The sequence below is a fragment of the Protopterus annectens genome, chromosome 12.part0 (assembly GCF_019279795.1).
Source record: "Protopterus annectens isolate FY-2018-M chromosome 12.part0, PAN1.0, whole genome shotgun sequence".
NCBI lineage: Eukaryota > Metazoa > Chordata > Ceratodontiformes > Protopteridae > Protopterus > Protopterus annectens.
The window spans coordinates 890,448,188-890,466,932 of NC_056746.1; the positions used below are offsets into that span (position 1 = coordinate 890,448,188).

The 18,745-nt window shown below is 42.6% G+C and overlaps 1 protein-coding gene across 9 annotated transcripts in view; it reads right to left on the reverse strand.

Annotated features, from left to right (window-relative positions):
• Positions 1-18,745, reverse strand: part of SULF2 (sulfatase 2) — a 1,739,722-nt gene that overhangs the window by 112,403 nt on the left and 1,608,574 nt on the right. For 8 of the 9 annotated variants that reach the window (XM_044089924.1, XM_044089923.1, XM_044089925.1 and 5 more), the window contains 2 exons: positions 16,259-16,318; positions 9,595-9,761 (listed from right to left, as the gene is read on the reverse strand). In XM_044089924.1, the coding sequence (XP_043945859.1) occupies positions 9,595-9,761; positions 16,259-16,318 (227 nt within the window). The remainder of the gene's footprint in view (positions 1-9,594; positions 9,762-16,258; positions 16,319-18,745) is intronic. The other variant, XM_044089927.1, reaches the window with a different exon arrangement.

Genomic DNA, 18,745 nt, shown 5'->3' on the forward strand with positions numbered 1-18,745 from the left:
AGGAGAAGGTAACCACACACACCACAAACCCAGTCTCACATAGACTTATCGCAACAGAAAACCAAACACATAAACACACAAAAACATACTTGGAGGCTCTAAATAAAAATCTGCCCAAGCAGCAGAGACCTCCAAAGCAGACATGCAAGCAACCGATACCCCACAACAATACCCATGTATCACATAGTTCACAAAGTTAGTGTGCCACACAGTCACAGCCCTTAAGGCTAAACAACACACCCAATACACTTGTAATAGGTGACTCTATTGTCAGACACACTGACGTCCCACTCACCAGGCTGAACAAGGAGAAGGTCACTGTAAGCTGCCTGTCGGGTGCCAGGATCCGCCACATAACACAAGCACTCAGGTCACTCCAAAGCAAGTACAAATATGACTCCGTCATTGTCCATGCTGGTGTGAATGACCTGAGACGTACCCTGGACTACATGAAAAGAGACATAGAGGAGCTCTCTGATCATGTAGCCCAGGCTGGTATGACCCTGACCTTGAGTAGCATCTTACCCTCACCAAGAATGATGCCACAGTATAAAGACAAAATGATCAATTTTAACAATTGGCTAAAGTATTGGTGTCATTCAAAGGGGATCCAGTGTCTGTCAGCCTGGGATGACATGCTCAACAAGCCACATTGCTTCGCTAGGGACGGCTTGCACCTGTCACCCCTGGGCTTTCGAATATTGGCTAAGGCTCTTGCCACCCCCATAGTGCCTTTTTAGGCAAGGCTCAAAAGACAAACCCACCTCCATAGACAACACAAAGAAAAAGAAACTAAGGGTAATGCTGCTCAATGCCAGAAGTTTAAACCTCAAGATGCACACCCTCGAGGCTCTCCTCAGTATGGAGAATATCGATATCTGTGCAGAAACAGAAACCTGGTTCAAGGCTCCCGAGAGCACCCCAGCACTACCAGGTTATACCTCATACCATGCTTTTCGGCCCCAAAACTCGGACCGAACCACAAAAGGAGGGGGAGTATCCATATTCATCAAAGATACCCACACCTCCAGGTTAGTGGCACTGCATGAAGCATCGGAGACCATCCATGTGCAACTAACAGTGGGCAAAACTGCCTTTCAGTTTGTAGCCTGCTACAGTCCACCCTCCCAAACTCAGGAACCCCACTCAGCTTTCCTGAGAACACTGGAAAATATGAAGGTCTCTCCAAACACCATTATATTGGGTGACTTCAACTACCCAAACATAGACTGGGAGCACTACTCAAGCCCCAACACCCTCGCCCAATGGTTCCTAGAATTTATAAACTCAAATGCTATGGAACAACTGGTCGCCACTCCCACAAGAGGGGAAAACATATTGGACCTGACCATCACCAACATGAGGACTCTATGTTCCATACCAGAGGTATACCCCTCATTGGTAAGATCTGACCATAAATTAATCTCACTGGACATCCATATCCCATCCCCACCCCCAGCCAAGGAAACCACGGTGAAGAACTTCTCAAAAGCAAACTTCACACTTCTCAAAACCGAGGTGGAATCCTTCAAAGCCCCCAGGCCAGTGGAAAATACGGCCCAAACTGCAGAATCCTTTACAAACTCTTTCTATGGACACCTACAGGAATGCATGGATCATGCTATCCCAAATAAAACCAAGACTCATTCCTCCAAAGGCAGGAGACCTGTCTGGTGGACCCCAGCCATAAATAAGCTATACAACAGAAGGAGGAAGCTACTACATGATAGAGCAAAATCCCAAAAAGGGAAGGCATCTCTGATCAGTACTTGCATGAAACTACGATCCCTCATAAAATCATCTAAGGCCAGCTTCGAAAGAAAAATTGCACAAGATGCTAAAAATAATCACAAGGCCTTCTTTAGTTATGTCAGGAACCTGGGTGGCATCTCCCAGATATGCTCTGAGTTAGTTCAAAATGACAAAAAATATACTGAATCCACAGATATTGCCAACATCCTGGCAGACAGGTTCAGTGCAAACCCCCCCCTTCCCCCTCAAAAGAGCAAATGTCTATCCCAACAGAGTGTAGCCTCCCTGACATCACAGATGCACAGGTGAGAGCTGCCCTCTCCAAAGCAAAAAACACAGCATCAATGGGACTGGACGGTGTCCCGGGCTGCATCTTACATGAACTCCAGGAAGAACTAAACCCTCACATAAAGTCACTGTTCAATCTCAGCCTTACTACAGGATATGTACCCAAGGAATGGCGTACAGCAACAGTGGTCCCACTCCACAAAGGTGGTGCCACAACGAACCCCAGAAACTATCGCCCTATAAGCCTGACTAGCTTGGTCTGCAAAGCTATGGAGTGTATCATCATGAAACTCATAAACAAAGACATTGGGAACCTCCAAACACTGGATCCTACCCAATTCGGCTTTGTTAAGGGCAGATCTTGCCTCTTGAACCTGGCCGACTTCTTTGAAACAGTCACCAAGGCCATAGATGAAGGGAAGGTAGTCCACACAGCCAACCTGGACCTCGCAAAAGCCTTCGACACAATACCCCACTCGGGCATCATAAATAAGCTCACCAGTTTAAATATCAACCCCTATGTCACAAGATGGCTCAGGGATAGAACCCACATGGTCAGAATTGCAGGTGCCATGTCAGACTCTAAACCAGTTACAAGTGGCGTCCCACAAGGCTCAGACCTGGGACCTCTCTTGTTCGGTATATATTTCTCTGAGGTACAGGCTAACATGGGAGGACTATGGCTGACAAAGTTCGCAGATGACTGCAAACTGGGTGCCATAATTGACTCGCCGACTGACACAAGCATCCTCCAAAAGGGTCTCACAGAGACGGATAACTGGTGCCAGAGCCATAGCCTAAAGCTAAATGCCAAAAAGTGCATAGTCATCCCCTTTGGGAAAACAAAGTGCCCACAAATTACCACATAGGTGGTAATCCATTAAGTACGGAAGAAGTAATTAGGGATTTGGGGACCGAAGTAGATAGCAATCTCTCCTTTGACAATCACGTTGCCAAAGTGGTTAGAAAGACCTTCTATATAGCCCACCTTATCAAGAAAGGGTTCACATCTAGATTAAGAGAGGTCATTGTTCCCCTCTACTCATCACTCATCAGGCCCATAATTGAATACAATGCCCCATTTGGGATGTACCTTACCCGACACCTGCAGCAACTGGAAAGACCCCAAAAGTACCTCACCAAGGGGATCAAGGGAGTCAAACAGATGTCCTACGCAGTTAGGCTAAAGAAACTCCAGCTCTACTCAGTTGCTTACTGCCTACTCAGAGGCGATCTGTGCCTGACGTATAAAGCCATGTCCAACCCAGAATTAATGGACATGCTCCACCTCAGGAAATCCAAATCCCTTAGAGCTACACGCTCCAGGGACTTAAACCTCAGCACAGAAATAAATAGGACATGCTGGAGGGACAGATTCATATCCCAGAGGCTCCTTCTCACTCTGGAACAAAATCCCAGTCCATGTTAGGCAGAGTCCCTCAATGACCCTCTTCAAAAGAAATCTTGACGAGTGTATGGGAGATCGTAGGTTTACCCCTGGGATCTCTTCTGTGTCCCTACTAGACACAGGCACAGTAAACTAACCTCAAAAGGGCTATCTTCTGTGACCTACTATACAGAGGAGCAGTCAACTAATCTAAAAGGGTGGCGAAAGCCAAACACACTCTGGCTAGGCTTATAAATGCCCTAGGGCAGATAGCCTAGTATCAACTTATGAACCTATGAACCTAAGACAAAAGTATTGAAATCGCTACACTCAATGACTATAGTGTCTTACAAACAGAGAGACACAAAGTCATAAAGTACTAGGATTTGCAGGCAGAAATGAAGGCAATGTGGAAGAAAGATACCTAGACAGTTCCAGTAGTAGCAGGAGCAACAGGTCTTATAAAAAAAAATTTACAATCGTACTTAGATATGTTACCGATACATGTAACTCTGTACGAATTGCAGAAGGAGTCATTACTGGACACATTGTGGGTGCTGCGAAGAGCACTTCTGGCTAACACCAAAGATTGAAACAATACCAATTCCCTGAACTTTAATTATACCTTGATTTAGGATTGGGTCAATTCCCGTCATGGTATTAGACACGCAAAAGACTTGGGGAAAGAAATAAAAAAAGAGTGAGCACATTGGTCCCATCAAATCAATTATCTGAGTACTAGGTGGCAGTACCACATTTACCTATGTCACACTGTGCTGAAGACATGGTTCTTTTCCACAGTAATCACTGTCTTCCCACCCTGCCACACAATCACCAAATGGACTTCTCCTGACTAATAGACTGGATAACAATAAAAGGCTATGCCTGATTACCTCAAAAGCAAAATATATGCTTTTGGCACATACCAGAAATATGTAAAATCTCTATATCCATGATCTCAAATGTAGCTACTTATATGATTTGCTTGTGCTGTGTGTGTGTGTGTGTGTGTGTGTGTGTGTGTGTGTGTGTGTGTGTGTGTGTGTGTGTGTGTGTGTGTGTGTGCGTGCGCGCGCGCGCGAAATGCAGCAGAGAGTTAATACAACTCTTTGTTACAGCTTCTAAAATAGCTGTTATATAGAAACATAATAACTCTTTGCTTGGAAACTTTTTTGTGGTCCTCAACTGTGGAGGAATTTTATTTTTGGTCCACAACTCTTTTTGGTGGAGGTACCAAATGTGGGAACTGCCCAGGGCAGCAATTGATCTAGCTACAGCTACTAGCTATGTTAATTGTTATTTATAGTGCATTCACTTGAAGTAATGAAAATTGTAACAAATTATTTTTTTTTGGCCCAGTCCCCCTACAATGACCATGGAGCCCTGTTCTCCCATCAACACTATAAATCACTTCCCTCCATTCAGGAAGAACCCTTCAGTCCATTCATTCCCTGGGGATGAGAGTCCAATAAGCCAGGACAATAAATCATCTTCCGTTTGTTGGGAAATCATTTTTTCATTAAGCCCTACATTCTCCGAGCATGCCTGTTTACATGGCTGATTTAAAAGGGAACAACACACTCAAATGATCCTACCTCCATTGTAGACTACACCCTCTGTGAGATCCCTGGTCTTCATCAAGAATTCAACCAAGGAGAGCAGGCCCAGACATCCACTACCCACCCCTCCCCCAAAAGAGAGGGGAACAAGCTTGGCCTCATCATTCCTCTCCTCCTCCATGCCAGCAGGAGTATTGAGTTGCTAACTGACCTCAGGTTGCCTGGGTCATAGAGCTCTATCCCTCTAGACCAGTGAAGCTGGCAGTAGACTATGTTTATATATCACAGTTTTCTACAGGTGTTCTTCATCTGAAATTATGCAAAGTGCTTATGACTAAGTATCCAGAGAAAGCTGAGTTTGAATTCAATTCATTTTATGTTGCCCTTGGACATGGATCCACTTCTCTTCTTCTCCAGTTTAGCCATCAAGTAACCTGTTTCATCTCATACAAATCATACACTGGTCATAGACAATAATGGTAACATTTTCTCTAATACCTTTACTTACCAGATCTCACATTGGATATAACTGCTACCCCATTTTGACTAGCATTATCATCTGCCTGTACCACCACCTCTATATTCCAATATGCTATTGCTTTTGTGCCCTAAATTTATCTGTCAGGGATAGCCACTCTGGGAGTTTAGCTTATCTCATAACAGCTGACATCTTGTCTCACTGTGCTGTATAAATAATATGGGACTCTGTCCTTCATATGTAATACATGACTGTACTGTCCTTCATATGTAAGACATGACCGTACTGTCCTTCATATGTAAGACATGACCGTACTGTATACTGTCCTTCATATTTAAGACATGACCATACTGTGTACTGTCCTTCATATGTAAGACATGACAGTACTGTGTACTGTCCTTCATATTTAAGACATGACCGTACTGTGTACTGTCCTTCATATGTAAAACATGACCGTACTGTGTATGGTCCTTCATATTTAAGACATGACCATACTGTGTACTGTCCATCATATTTAAGACTTGACCGTACTGTGTACTGTCCTTCATATGTAAGACATGAACATACTGTGTACTGTCCTTCATACGTAAGACATGACCGCACTGTGTACTGTCCTTCATATGTAAGACATGACCGTACTGTGTACTGTCCTTCATATGTAAGACATGACCGTACTGTGTACTGTCCTTCATATTTAAGACATGACCACACTGTGTAATATCCTTCATATTTAAGACGACCGTACTGTGTACTTTCCTTCATATGTAAGACATGACCGTACTGTGTACTGTCCTTCATATTTAAGACATGACCGTACTGTATATTGCTGCAGTCTGTAAGTAGAGATGGTATGTTGGTGCTATTTACACTCCATACACTTACCTTTCTTATGTCAAGCTTCATAGTATGACTAGCAATAGAGCATAAAGTGCTGTGGTTTCCTTAAGTTTATTCTGTAAATCTGTCTCAGAAGGCAGGAATGTCCTTCTCCCTAAACTAAAATATTGTTCCTCTGTACTCTTTTTATACTCTGCTTGTCACGGAGAATAAAATTGCCAGATTTGCCCTAGTTGCCGATGCCTGGGTAAACCACTGCAACCTTCTAAACTACCTAAATTGGCTACCCATTACTGAGAAATGCACTTATATTCTATGTATCAGCACCTTACTATGTAAAATTCTAAATGACAGCTACTGCCCCACTCTGAAATGAAAACTCCCACTCAGGGAAGAGTCCTACTCCCTAAAGAATTCTCAGGAGAACTTAATATCAGTCAGCCACCCCTACTAAAAACATTCATTGGTGAAACAACATTCTCAAGAACAGGTCCACTTCTTGTGAAACAACACAGCAAGATAATTTTACCAAGTTTAAAGTTTCTGAGCACCATTTCAAGGACGTTGCTTGTAAATGCTTTAGTGATAATGGATGAACTTTAAAAGGTTTAAAATTCTAAAAATTTTTACACTCTCAACTGTTTTCCTTTGCCATTTAACTCCTCTTACTAATGCATTTTCTTCTTAGCCTCTAGGCCTGTCTCTGTAAATTTCTATTTTTCACTCACTTCCATCTAAGTTTTTTTTCAAGGAAATTCAATTTTAAACCTTAAAGAAGCACTTTCATGTAGCCCAGCTGTACAGCAACCCACGTAAACTGATAAAATCTAATGTAAACCTGCTAATCTATTAGAAATGAATAACATCTGTATACCATTCTGCTTTATAAAAACTGTCTAACTGTATATGAACTTTCTAAAGTTTTGCAACCATGTAAACATAAAACTATCATATTTGAAGTGTCTATAGCCTTTCAGACAGGCTTGTGGCTGAAGGGTCTCTGACAATTCTGGGCACATTAAATAAGCATTTGGACCAATATTATAATTCTGTCAAACAACTTGGTGCACACATGTCCTGTTGTCATGAAAGTGACACTGACAAGAAACATTTATCAAAAACCTTGTAATCCAACTTACATTTGACCAGCTTGTTTTCACGTGAAGCAAAGTCCTAGTCTCATGTAGGAAGTTATGTCACATGTACTTCAGCTACAACTTTAGTTTTGTGGTTGTACACTGTGGAGGCAACAGGTAATTCTCCACCTCAGTTACCCCTTTTTCCACTCACATTTTCTATCAAATAGCCACAATTGTGATTCAACAAAGAGATATTTGTGTAACTGTCTGGCTGCACAGAGAATTATATACTGGAAATCATTTCTATGGATTAAGGGCCTGGCAAGCTTCTGCTGGGTTATGGGCTTGGCACGCTTCTGCTGTGCCACTCTACTGTCATCATCAATACAGAAAAGATAAGTCTTTAATTCAGCTTCTCTGATATCAGGTTATAGGTTCATAGGTTCATAGGTTTATACTAGGCTATCTGCCCTAAGGCATTTATAAGCCTAGCCTAAAGTTTTGTGGCTTACGCCACCCCTTATATGAAAAAATACTGTGCCCATTAGTTTGTTGTGCCTCTGTCCAGCAGTGACACAGAGATTATTCCCGGGGTAAACCTATGATCTCCCATCCACAGGTCAAGATTTCTCTTGGACAGAGCCAGCGAGGTGCTCTGCCTCACATGGACCGGGATTTTATTCCACAGCATAGGGAGTCTCTGAGTGATAAATCTATCCCTCCAGCACGTCCTATTTATATCAGTGCTAAGGTTTAAGTTGCTTGCTCTAGTGGTTTTGGTGGATTTGGATTTTTTGAGGTGGAGCATGTCCATTAATTCCGGGTTGGACATGGCCTTGTATGTCAGGCACATGTCACCTCTGAGCAGACGGTATGCGACTGAATAGAGCTGGAGTTTCTTCAATCTGGCAGCATATGACAGATTTTGGAGTCCCTTTATCCTTTTGGTGAGGAACTTTTGGGGTCTCTCCAATTGCTGCAGATGTCGGGTGAGATACATCCCGAATGGGGCATTGTACTCGATCATTGGTCTGATAAGTGAAGAGTACAGGGGAACAATGACCTCACTAGATCTGGATGTGAATCCCTTCATGATCAGGTGGGCAATGTAGAAGGTCTTTCTAACCACTTTAGCAACGTGAGTGTCAAAAGAAAGGCCACTGTCAACCTGGGTCCCCAGGTCCCTGATAACCTCTTCTGTGCTTAGTGGATTGCCACCTATATGGTAGCTTGGGGTTACCTTGTTTTTCCCGAATGGTATGACTATACATTTTTTGACGTTTAACTTCAGGCCATGGCTCTGGCACCAGCTATCTGTTTCCGTGAGTCCCTTCTGAAGGATATCCGTGTCCGATGCACTTTCCACTATGGCCCAGTTTGCAGTCATCTGCAAACTTTGTCAGCCAAAGTCCTCCCATGTTGGCCTGTACTTCTGAGAAGTAGACGCCGAACAATAGGGGCCAAGGACCGAGCCCTGTGGGACACCACTTGTGACCAGCTTGGAGTCTGACATAGCGCCAGCAACTCTAACCCTGTGGGTTCTGTCCTTAAGCCAGTTTGCAACCCATCTTGTGACATATGGGTTTACATTTAAGCTGGTAAGTTTTTCTACAATACCCGAGTGGGGTATTGTGTCGAAAGCCTTTGCAAGGTCAAGGTAGGCTGTATGGACTGCCTTTCCTCATCAATGGCCTTGGTGACTGTTTCAAGAAGTCGACCAAGTTCAAAAGGCATGATCTGCCCTTGACGAAGCCAAACTGGGTCGGGTCCAATGTCTGCAAGTCCCCTATATCTTTGTTTATGAGCTCCATTATGATCCTCTCCATAGCTTTGCAGACTAGACTTGTTAAGCTTATGGGGCGGTAATTACCAGGGTCCGTAGAGGCACCGCCTTTGTGGAGTGGGACCACAGTTGCCGTACGCCACTCCTTGGGCACGTATCCTGTGGTAAGGCTGAGATTAAACAGCTGCCTTATGTGCGGGTTTAATTCCTCATTGAGTTCGTGTAGCACACAGCCGGGGACACCATCCGGTCCCATTGATGCTGTATTTTTAGCTTTAGAGAGAGCAGCTTTCACCTGTGCATTTGAGATGTCTGGGAGGCTACACTCCGCTGGGATAGTTATCTCTCCTTCAGGGGGGGAGAGGGGGGTGAAGTTTGCACTGAACCTGTCTGCCAGTATGTAGTGTTACAGAAACTGCAGTAATGCTTACATGTCCAAAATGGTGCTGTAGTCCAGTGTTGGTTGTCATGAGTGAAGCACGTGAGACCAGGCATACTGCATGTGTCATTGTTTTTTATCCTCTTCAATATCTTACGCAACTTTTTCCTACGTCTCTGATCCCTGAAAAACCACGAGTCTTTTTCCAGTCTGAATTTCCTGTGGAGAGAGAGAATATATGAGAAGTTACAATTCATATTTACCTTTTTTGACTGTTTCTTCAATTTGTACTTCTGCATTCCATCCTTTCTAGCTGCCCTATGGTTCCTTTTATGTGTTCTGTCTCTGACTATGACAGGACTGTTCCATAATTACCCTGTCTTCATAATGCAGCTAAGCCCCAGTCAGTGAGTGCAACTTCGAAATAAACATCATGTCATGTATCTAATATGGGAATACAAAGAATAAAACTCACAAGGCATGTCTCTAACATGGAAATTAATTCACTGGAAGGTCAGGAGACAAGCTTCTATTGTGATACTACACTGAATGAAAAGTTGAGACAAATGCTTCTAACATAGTAATGCACAAAATGAAAAGTCACAAGAAATGCTTCTGTCATGGCAATGTACCGAATGAAAAGTAACAAGACATTCTTCTAACATGGTAATGCACCAAATGAAAAGACATAAGAATTGCTTCTAACATAGAAATGTACTCACTGAAATGTCAGGAGACATGCTTCTATAATGATGATCCACTGAATGAAAAGTGACAAATGCTTGGAACATAGTAATGTATAGAAATAAAAGTAACAAGTCATGCTTCTAACATGGTGATGTACAGAATGAACAATCATTAGATAAGCTTCTATGATGGTAACATGCAGAGGGAAAAGTCACGAGACATGTTAATAACATAGTGAAGTACATAATGAAAAGTCACAACACTGCTCAGCCTATTGCACTAACACACAGGTTCTCTCAGTTTAAATTATACTAAAATGGAGTTCACTGGAAAGTTGTTACAAAAATGCATTTGTCTTAGTGTGCCAAGCACAATGGTACGATCATAACAGTAGTCAGGAAGTGACAATTCCATGAGAAAATATTAAAATACATACTCTGAAACAAAAAGGCTTAGAAATGACTGTGATCAAGTTGATGGCAAAACAGAGTGGAGTACCAAGATGAAACCAGGAGGTCAGGTCAATCAATCTGACACCTGTGAGAGGTCCAGAAGCAAACAATTCCTTGCCCAAAAACCTTACCACCTGATCCAATTTTAATGAATGAAGCAATAGGATCTTATGCACCTTCTACAGCTGTGCTGAATATTTTAAATTTGGACTCATGTGGGATGCCATTTCCTGCAACAATGCAACCACAACACCATACAGTTCAGTGTTGTAAAGCATTTTTACAGCAAATTTTTGCCCAGGAGCCCGACATATAACAATTATTTGTTTCCAGTTTGATTACCGGGGAAGTCCCCTGGGCCCAGAGAGCCCATTTTCAGTGGAGGCTCGGGGAGAAAAACTCCATAAGATAGAATACAGTAAAGATACAAGTCTAGAAAAGTTACAGTTAAAATAAGTTACAAATATATGAATTCAATGCAAAGGATGAGCAACTTGGTTCATTGTGATAGATCATATGGATTATACTGTACATATTCATTCAGACATACATTCATTTATTTAAACTAAGAAACAATACACATACATTCATCCAATTAAAGTAAGAGGCAATTTACAGTATTTAAAAAGTTGAAATCATTTCAGAAATAGCTATGGGAGTTATAAAGAACTTAGGAACACTCTTAGGAGATAGCTATGGGAGTTATAGAGAGCTGAGGAACACTCTTAGGAGATAGTTATGGGAGTTATAGAGAGCTGAGGAACACTCTTAGGAGATAGCTATGGGAGTTATAGAGAGCTTAGGAACACTCTTAGGAGATAGCTATGGGAGTTATAGAGAGCTTAGGAACACTCTTAGGAGATAGCTATGGGAGTTATAGAGAGCTTAGGAACACTCTTAGGAGATAGCTATGGGAGTTATAGAGAGCTTAGGAACACTCTTAGGAGATAGCTATGGGAGTTATAGAGAGCTGAGGAACAAAGGAGGAAATCCTCTAGGGTGAAAGCAGATACATTTCCATTTGGAGGACAGGTATGTGAATAGCTGGGTTTTAAAATGATCTGAGTATGGTGTTGTCCTTAGTGTGGAAGGGAGTGAGTTCCATTTCTTGCCTAGTGAGAAAGAAAGGAGAAGTTGGCCAGCAGGTCGTTTAGGTTTGTGGATAGTAATTAAGTTTTGGTGTTCAGATCTGAGAGTTCTATGAGGGGCGTAGGGAGGAAGGATGTTTGTTAGAACAGGGCATTTTGTTGGGTGAAATATGAGTCTGTGTGCTGTGGTAAGTTGGAGGTAGTCTATGTAATTTGTGAGTTCTAGCCAATTCAGAGATTGGAGGGTAAAACAGTGATGTCCACTGGACCCAAAGGAGAAATGCAAAATTTGGATTGGAGGCAATAGTTGTGGGTCCAATGAATAACAGATAAATTGTTAGAGTAACAAGGTGCCCTCTGAAAAGGAGCCAAATTGCATCCAATGGCTTAGTTCATTCTCTCTCCCAGTCAGCATTCAGCATCATTTCCAGAAGCTCCCATGTGCAGGGACATAATTGCTCCCCTAATAATGCAGGTCATGGCATTAAGTATCTGCTTCATAAAGATATCCATCATCTGTGCCCACCAGTGAGCACCTTTCTGCAAATCAAAAATAACAATGAATATCTGGTACCTGTATTGGTAACAAGTGAAATGCAAATATATACTCACCCAACTTACAGAGAAATCCAACTATAAAGGCCAGGTGACCGACTTACAGAGAAATCCAACTACAAAGGTCAGGTGGGTAACTGCCCACCCACAGCAGTGGATGAAACATATTCCTAAATCATCACCGAGGGTGTTCTCTGTAGGTCAACTGATATATGCTCACAAAGAGGATTACTGGCATGAAACAGATGCCCTACACTGACAGTCTCAAAAAACTCCAGCTTTACTCCGTAGCATATCACCTACTCCGAGATGATCTCTGCCTAACATATAAAGCTATGTCAAACCCAGAGCTGTTGGACATGCTACACCTAAAGAAATCCTAATCTCTCTGAGCTACATGCTCTAGGAACCTAAACCTCATCACCACAATAAGCAGGACATGCTGGAGGGACAGATTCCTGTCCCAGAGACTTCCCATACTCTGGAACAAGCTACCCATATGTCAAGCAAAGTTCCTTATTAGCACTCTTCAAGAAAAATCTTGATGAGTGGATGAGAAATAGGAAATTCACCCCAGGGATCACCTCTGTGAGTCTGCTCGACAGGGGCACAGGAAAATAACTTTCTTGGGTGGCATAAGCCTCGGAACCTTGTTGGCTAGGCTTACTTAGGCCCTTGGGCCGACAGCCTGGTACCTACCTACCTATGAACATCAAAAAGCTTCTTTGATGGGTTTTATGGGTAGTCAATTCCCAACAGTAAAATCAGTTGACAGAAGGAGGTCTAGAACTACATCAGCAATATCAAGAGACACAAAAGGTTGGACACTCACCTTTGAGCAGAAGTCTGTTGGTTCTACTCCTACACCAGGGAGAGGGATTGGTGACACTGCAGTGTAGCATAAATAGCATTAGGAGGGTTGCCACACTCCTAAGTGTGTCTTCCTTCAGATGAGATGTTAAATTGAGGTCTCATCTGCTTGAGATGGCAGTAGCTCTGGAGGATGTAGAAGATCCCATGCCACCTATCAAAAAGAGTAGGGTAAATTCCCTGATGCCCTGGCCACATTTCCCCTAGTAATATAAATACTACCTCAGGTCTCCCCTGAAAATAGGCCATGAGCCTAGTAGGAATAATCCAGAAAACAAAAGATAGATAGATAGATAGATAAATAACACAGAGTTAGGCTCAGCAAGAAGACTGAATGTTGAGAAACACCAAGCAAAGAGGGCTGACTCCATGGCCACAAAAGGGATGGTTCCTTGGGAAGGGGTACTGTGCACCCCTGGACTATCATAACCTAACAAGCACTGCATGTATCTACTGTAGATAAAACTGCAGCTTGGGCTAGTGGATGGAAAGCAACCCCCCTGACTAGGGGTAAAAAGGCACAAAAGGTATTTTACCCCAATATGGCAACTGGGGAGAGACAAAATGTCCCCCCCCCCCAGAACCAGACAGTGCTATGGGACACATCCAAGCAGCACTCTTAGGAGATCAAAGCCTGCCTCCATTAACACCGGTTTCCAGGTCACACAGGAATTTTCAGAGAGAAACCTTTGAGGAAGGAATAAAGACCACCTTCTTTCAGGAAGTTAACACAGGAGATGGAGGTGAGTTTTCCACAGAAGTACTAACCACAGGCAGAAGTATTCTAAAGTTCTAGCACTGGGTAACCTAGTTTAAAATACTAGGGATGGGATTACCCAGTTCTACAAATGCTGACAGTGGAGCCATGTCTGACATGCATGTCAGATGAGCAAGAAGTTCAAGACCTCTAGAAGAAAGGATCTTAATGAGAAATGGGGCATCCCCCCACCAAGCACAGCCACCAAACAGTCAGTTCTGAGTTCCTTTCTTGCCCTTCTTAGGACCAAGATCAAGACCATACCATTATCCACCTGATCAAGGGTGGAACTCAGTAACAGGTATCCAGAAACCTGGACAATTACAGCCAGTGGATCAAGTAGGTATGAGGTTCCAGTTAGCCCATGCAGAATTGTACACTGCAAGCAATATAGCAGCACCCAGCAAACCAGAAACCCATCCAGGAAGCACTAAGGTGCCCCCCACAGTAAAAGAAGGAAACTGCCTAAACAAGCCCTTCATAGCTCTCCCTGCAACTCCTCTTTGATCTCCACTGACCAGTCGAGAATGCCTGAGGGGGTGGCTCTAACAGAAGAAGCCTCAGTCCTGTACATCCCTGATCCATGAACAGATGACATAAAGGGCTGTTTTCCAATTTAAGGCAGGACAGATAAGCAAACCACGTTTATCAGGCAGAGAAAACTGGCAAGAATCCCCGGGATACACCACTAAGTGGGGAAACAGAAGACCAGAAAGGAAATTAACCCCACTAGTTGTGGATAATCTCGGTCTCTTAGAGATCCAACAGGAGACAGGCCATGTGGATCTACCTCCAGGAGGCAATGGACCCCTCCAATCCTGCAAGCAGAATCCAAGGGTACCTCTGATGATTACACATATTGTCAACCAGGACCCCTCATACCAGACCTGTGAGAAGCCATTTTCTGCCATTCTTCATGATGTTTGCCAGAGAAAAAATAAAAGGGCTTGAGAACTCAAATTGTACTTTTCACTGAAGATGGCAAGGATCTGATCCTGACTGGTGAATGGCCAGAAAAAGAACAATGGCAAAAGGAGAGAATAAGTGTGTTTATGCTTTCAAAATGAGCTGCTACAGTGTTCATCATGGCCATGCATCCATCCTTGAAACAGAACACAGGGTCTTCAGGAAAAAATATGCTGAATGCTGATTGGCTGACAAAATAAAATTAACTGCAGGCCTCAGCACTGATGTTAATTCTATATGGCTTGCTCTAAATTTATATAAAACATGCCTTTATTTTTCTTAAAAAGTGATAATGATTACTTTTGAGCACAGTGTGGCAAGCAGACCCTGTGTTATCTGTACCTAAACAGATTCAACACCAGTGTATTTTCTACTTTCTTCTTGCAAAGCTAGTGACAGATGGTACCTTGGCACACTGGCGGCTTTAGGCTCCGCCTTAGTAAGTCACTTCTTAACCTTTGACATAATTCTACCTCATAATTCCCTTTTTCCTAAAGGTATAACCTGTGGAATAAATGCTTACAGGCATTAATATATAAATTATACATACTTTAAAAGGTACCTGAAAATATATTGTCTCTGGTGCCTGCTAGTCAATACTGTCAAACATCAGTACTCTGTAAAACCTGTATCAAATCAATACAAATGCATTTTGCATCTATGTCTAGCCCACACTTTTGTTAGCTTTTAAAGCTTAGTCACACTAAGGGAGTCATATCTAAAATAGAGTACCAGCCTGACAAACTGGCAGGAATTATACATATGTTGATGCCACAGCAGTGTGACCCACTTGATACCTGACAGAAGGACCTTCATTGTTTGTAAAACTATATAAAATTAGGCATATTTGTCGACAGTCCGCACAAGTATTCACTTCTGACACTCAAATTTAGTGTTGCGAATATAATTTACATACAGAGAAACCAGTAATTGTTTACTTCATGTTTGTCAAACCAAAAGTTAACTGCATACTTCTTGTTGATGAGATCAAATGTTCCTTAACTCCACCACATCTGAAGAAATATTACATGCTACCCGAGATAAAACAATAAGAACTAGGAATAACATTCAGTAATAAATTCTGCCTGCTAGTGAGGTTAGCAGAGATGTTATCTATCTCTGAGCTTTATTATATTTAATAACTGTCAAGTCTGCTCAAGTGAGATTACCCACACACAGCTTATATTACAACACAGTTGTATTTAACCAATTCTGTATTTTTAATATAGGGCAATTAAGAAAGGTCTTGTTGGCTCAAAGTGCAGGGGTCAGATTATCAATCTTTAACAGAACTGTAACTATATATCATCAGAATTTCTTTGACATGTTTTATTTTCTTACTTGAAGGGATGCAAGTTCATTCCTTTGTGTTTCAGTTTCCCCTTTTGCTTCGAGTAGAAACTAAATGTAAGGAAAAAAAAAAAAACATCACTGCTGCAGTCCATAAAGCAATCAAAAGCAGCACAAACCAAACAAGAAAAGTGAATCACCATAAATAAGGAGACAGCTTTTAGGGCAATAAAACCATAGGGTCTGGATTCCCCATCCCTCCACACCCTAGGAACACCTCAGTAGCCCAAATGATGTATTGTGATTGGGTAAAACAGTGCTAATAAGATGCTGAAGTAGCCTTAAGGCAGCCTGTGACCTTTACATAGAAAAAAAGGAATGTGAGGGCAAGCAGTTAGGGCAAAAGATAGGGCCTACAAGAGGTGGAAGGGAGTGGGTGAGGAGGTGGTGGAGGCACAGTAAAATGAGGATAGCAAGAAACGTAACACAGACAGTGATGGAAGCAGAGGCTAAAGTTGAAAGGGAGTTAGAAGAAGGGATGAAGAAGGTTTGCAAGGGCTTTTCAAATAAATAGCAGAAGGAGGGAAGCTGGTGGGGGGGCAGAACTGGCCAGGCAGCACAAAGATGTGAGGGAGATCATACATTGCTAGGAAAAAAACAAAGGTATTTTATGAATACCTTGATTCACTTTCAAGGAAAGCAGTGAGTGGCTGCTGTGCTGGGAGGGAGGCAGAGCAGAATGGAGAGAACACTGGATAGATATTAGGACTGACAGGAAGGAAGTTCAGAGGGGACTGACTGGATTTATGGGATTTATGATTGCTCATCAAAGGACTATTCTTCGATGGGCAAACCAAGAAAATAAATTGCTGAAAATCACTTTCAGTGAACACTTTTTAAGGCTTTTTTGGTAGTGGATCAAGTCCCTGTACACTCTCCATATGGGGGGAACCCCCGCACCCCCTTAACTTATATATACCAATTCCACAGAAAGTGCAACACCACATGCTCACTGAAAGTGGCTTTCAGTTTTAAACCTTTCATGCTGCTGTCAGTCGATTAATTAGCGCTCGACAAATGCACACATTCCCCTTTCATGGAGGATAAAGCACAGGGACTAGAAAAGCAGCCCTCCAGAATCCTCAGAAATCTTGTCAATGTGTTAGCAGTTCCTCTGATGAAGATCTTCAACATGTCACTGGGTACTGCAGAGATAACACAGGACTGAAAGACAGCAATTGCAGCTGGTTGTGGGATGTGGGATTAGAAGAAAAAAATCCAGAGAAGTACAGGTCTAACAAATTAAGATTAAGGTTTAACAGATTAAGGTTACTGTTGCATGACAACAGTGGCAGAGCAAGACATGGAGAAAATCTTGCGGGAAAGGCAGGTAGCATTTCTAAAAGGCAACAATTAATATGGGTTCATGAACAGAAGGAACTGTCAGTTAGGCCTGATCTAGTTTTATAACTCAGTTGCAGGTAAACATGACAAGGGAATACCTGTAGATGTAGCTTACATGAACGTCAGCAAGGCCCTATGACTGGGTTGTATACACACTAGTAAAATGGGAGGGGTTAGGGGTACTACAAAAAACTAAAGAACTACAGGGTTGCATGGTTAAGTGGCAAGATACAGAAAGTTGTGCGAAAGAGACAACATGTGGAAGTAGGACAGTGGCTAGTTCCACATGAGCCTGTTCTAGGTCCACTACTCTTCAATGTATCTTTCTCAGACATACCTGAGGAAAGGAAGAAAGAAAGAAAGAAAAAAAAAGAAAGAACAGGATCAGCCTCTTTGCTTTTTTTTTTATCTCCTTTCCATCACCATTATCGGCTTGGCACTCCAGTGACCCACATCCGTGCTGGGTCTACCAGCTGTCTCCTTAGCTGAGGACTATTTTGGTATTGCTTGGACCAGTCATGCATCCTAAAAGAATCCCAGGGGCTCAGCACAACTTTTTTTTTACTTATGCCCTAGCCACTCCCCCCTTCCTTCATGGCAAAGTGGTTATTTACAAGGAGCCATGCAATATGGGCAACTACAGTATCATTCTACCTTTGTGGCAGCTCAGTCAGATCCATCTCCCACCTTTCTTGGACATGCCTCCTCCCAGTGAGTCCACAGCATCAGGATCACTGAAGAGAGACATCCTGCATACCACTCTCCCCTAGGACAGGCATGCCCATCCCTTCTTGTCACTCCTTCATTCACACAAGATGCTCATTAAACCTGGGTCAGCTTGGTCACCTGGATCATACTCAGGGATTTATCCTTATATGCTACTGGAGTGGCTCAGGATCAGCCTCTTTGCTGATGACATAAAGATAGGTGCATCAGTGGAGGCTGGGGAAGAGTTAAGCAAAGGATTTAGAGAGACTGAACAAGTGGGAAGGAAAGTGGCATGTAAGGTTTACTACAAACAAATGCAAACTACTGCACTTAGGCCAAAACATCAATGTGTGAAATATCAGCTAAGAAGAGAGGAAACAACATCAACAGAGTGGGAAAAGGATTTGGAGGCATCAACCATACCTG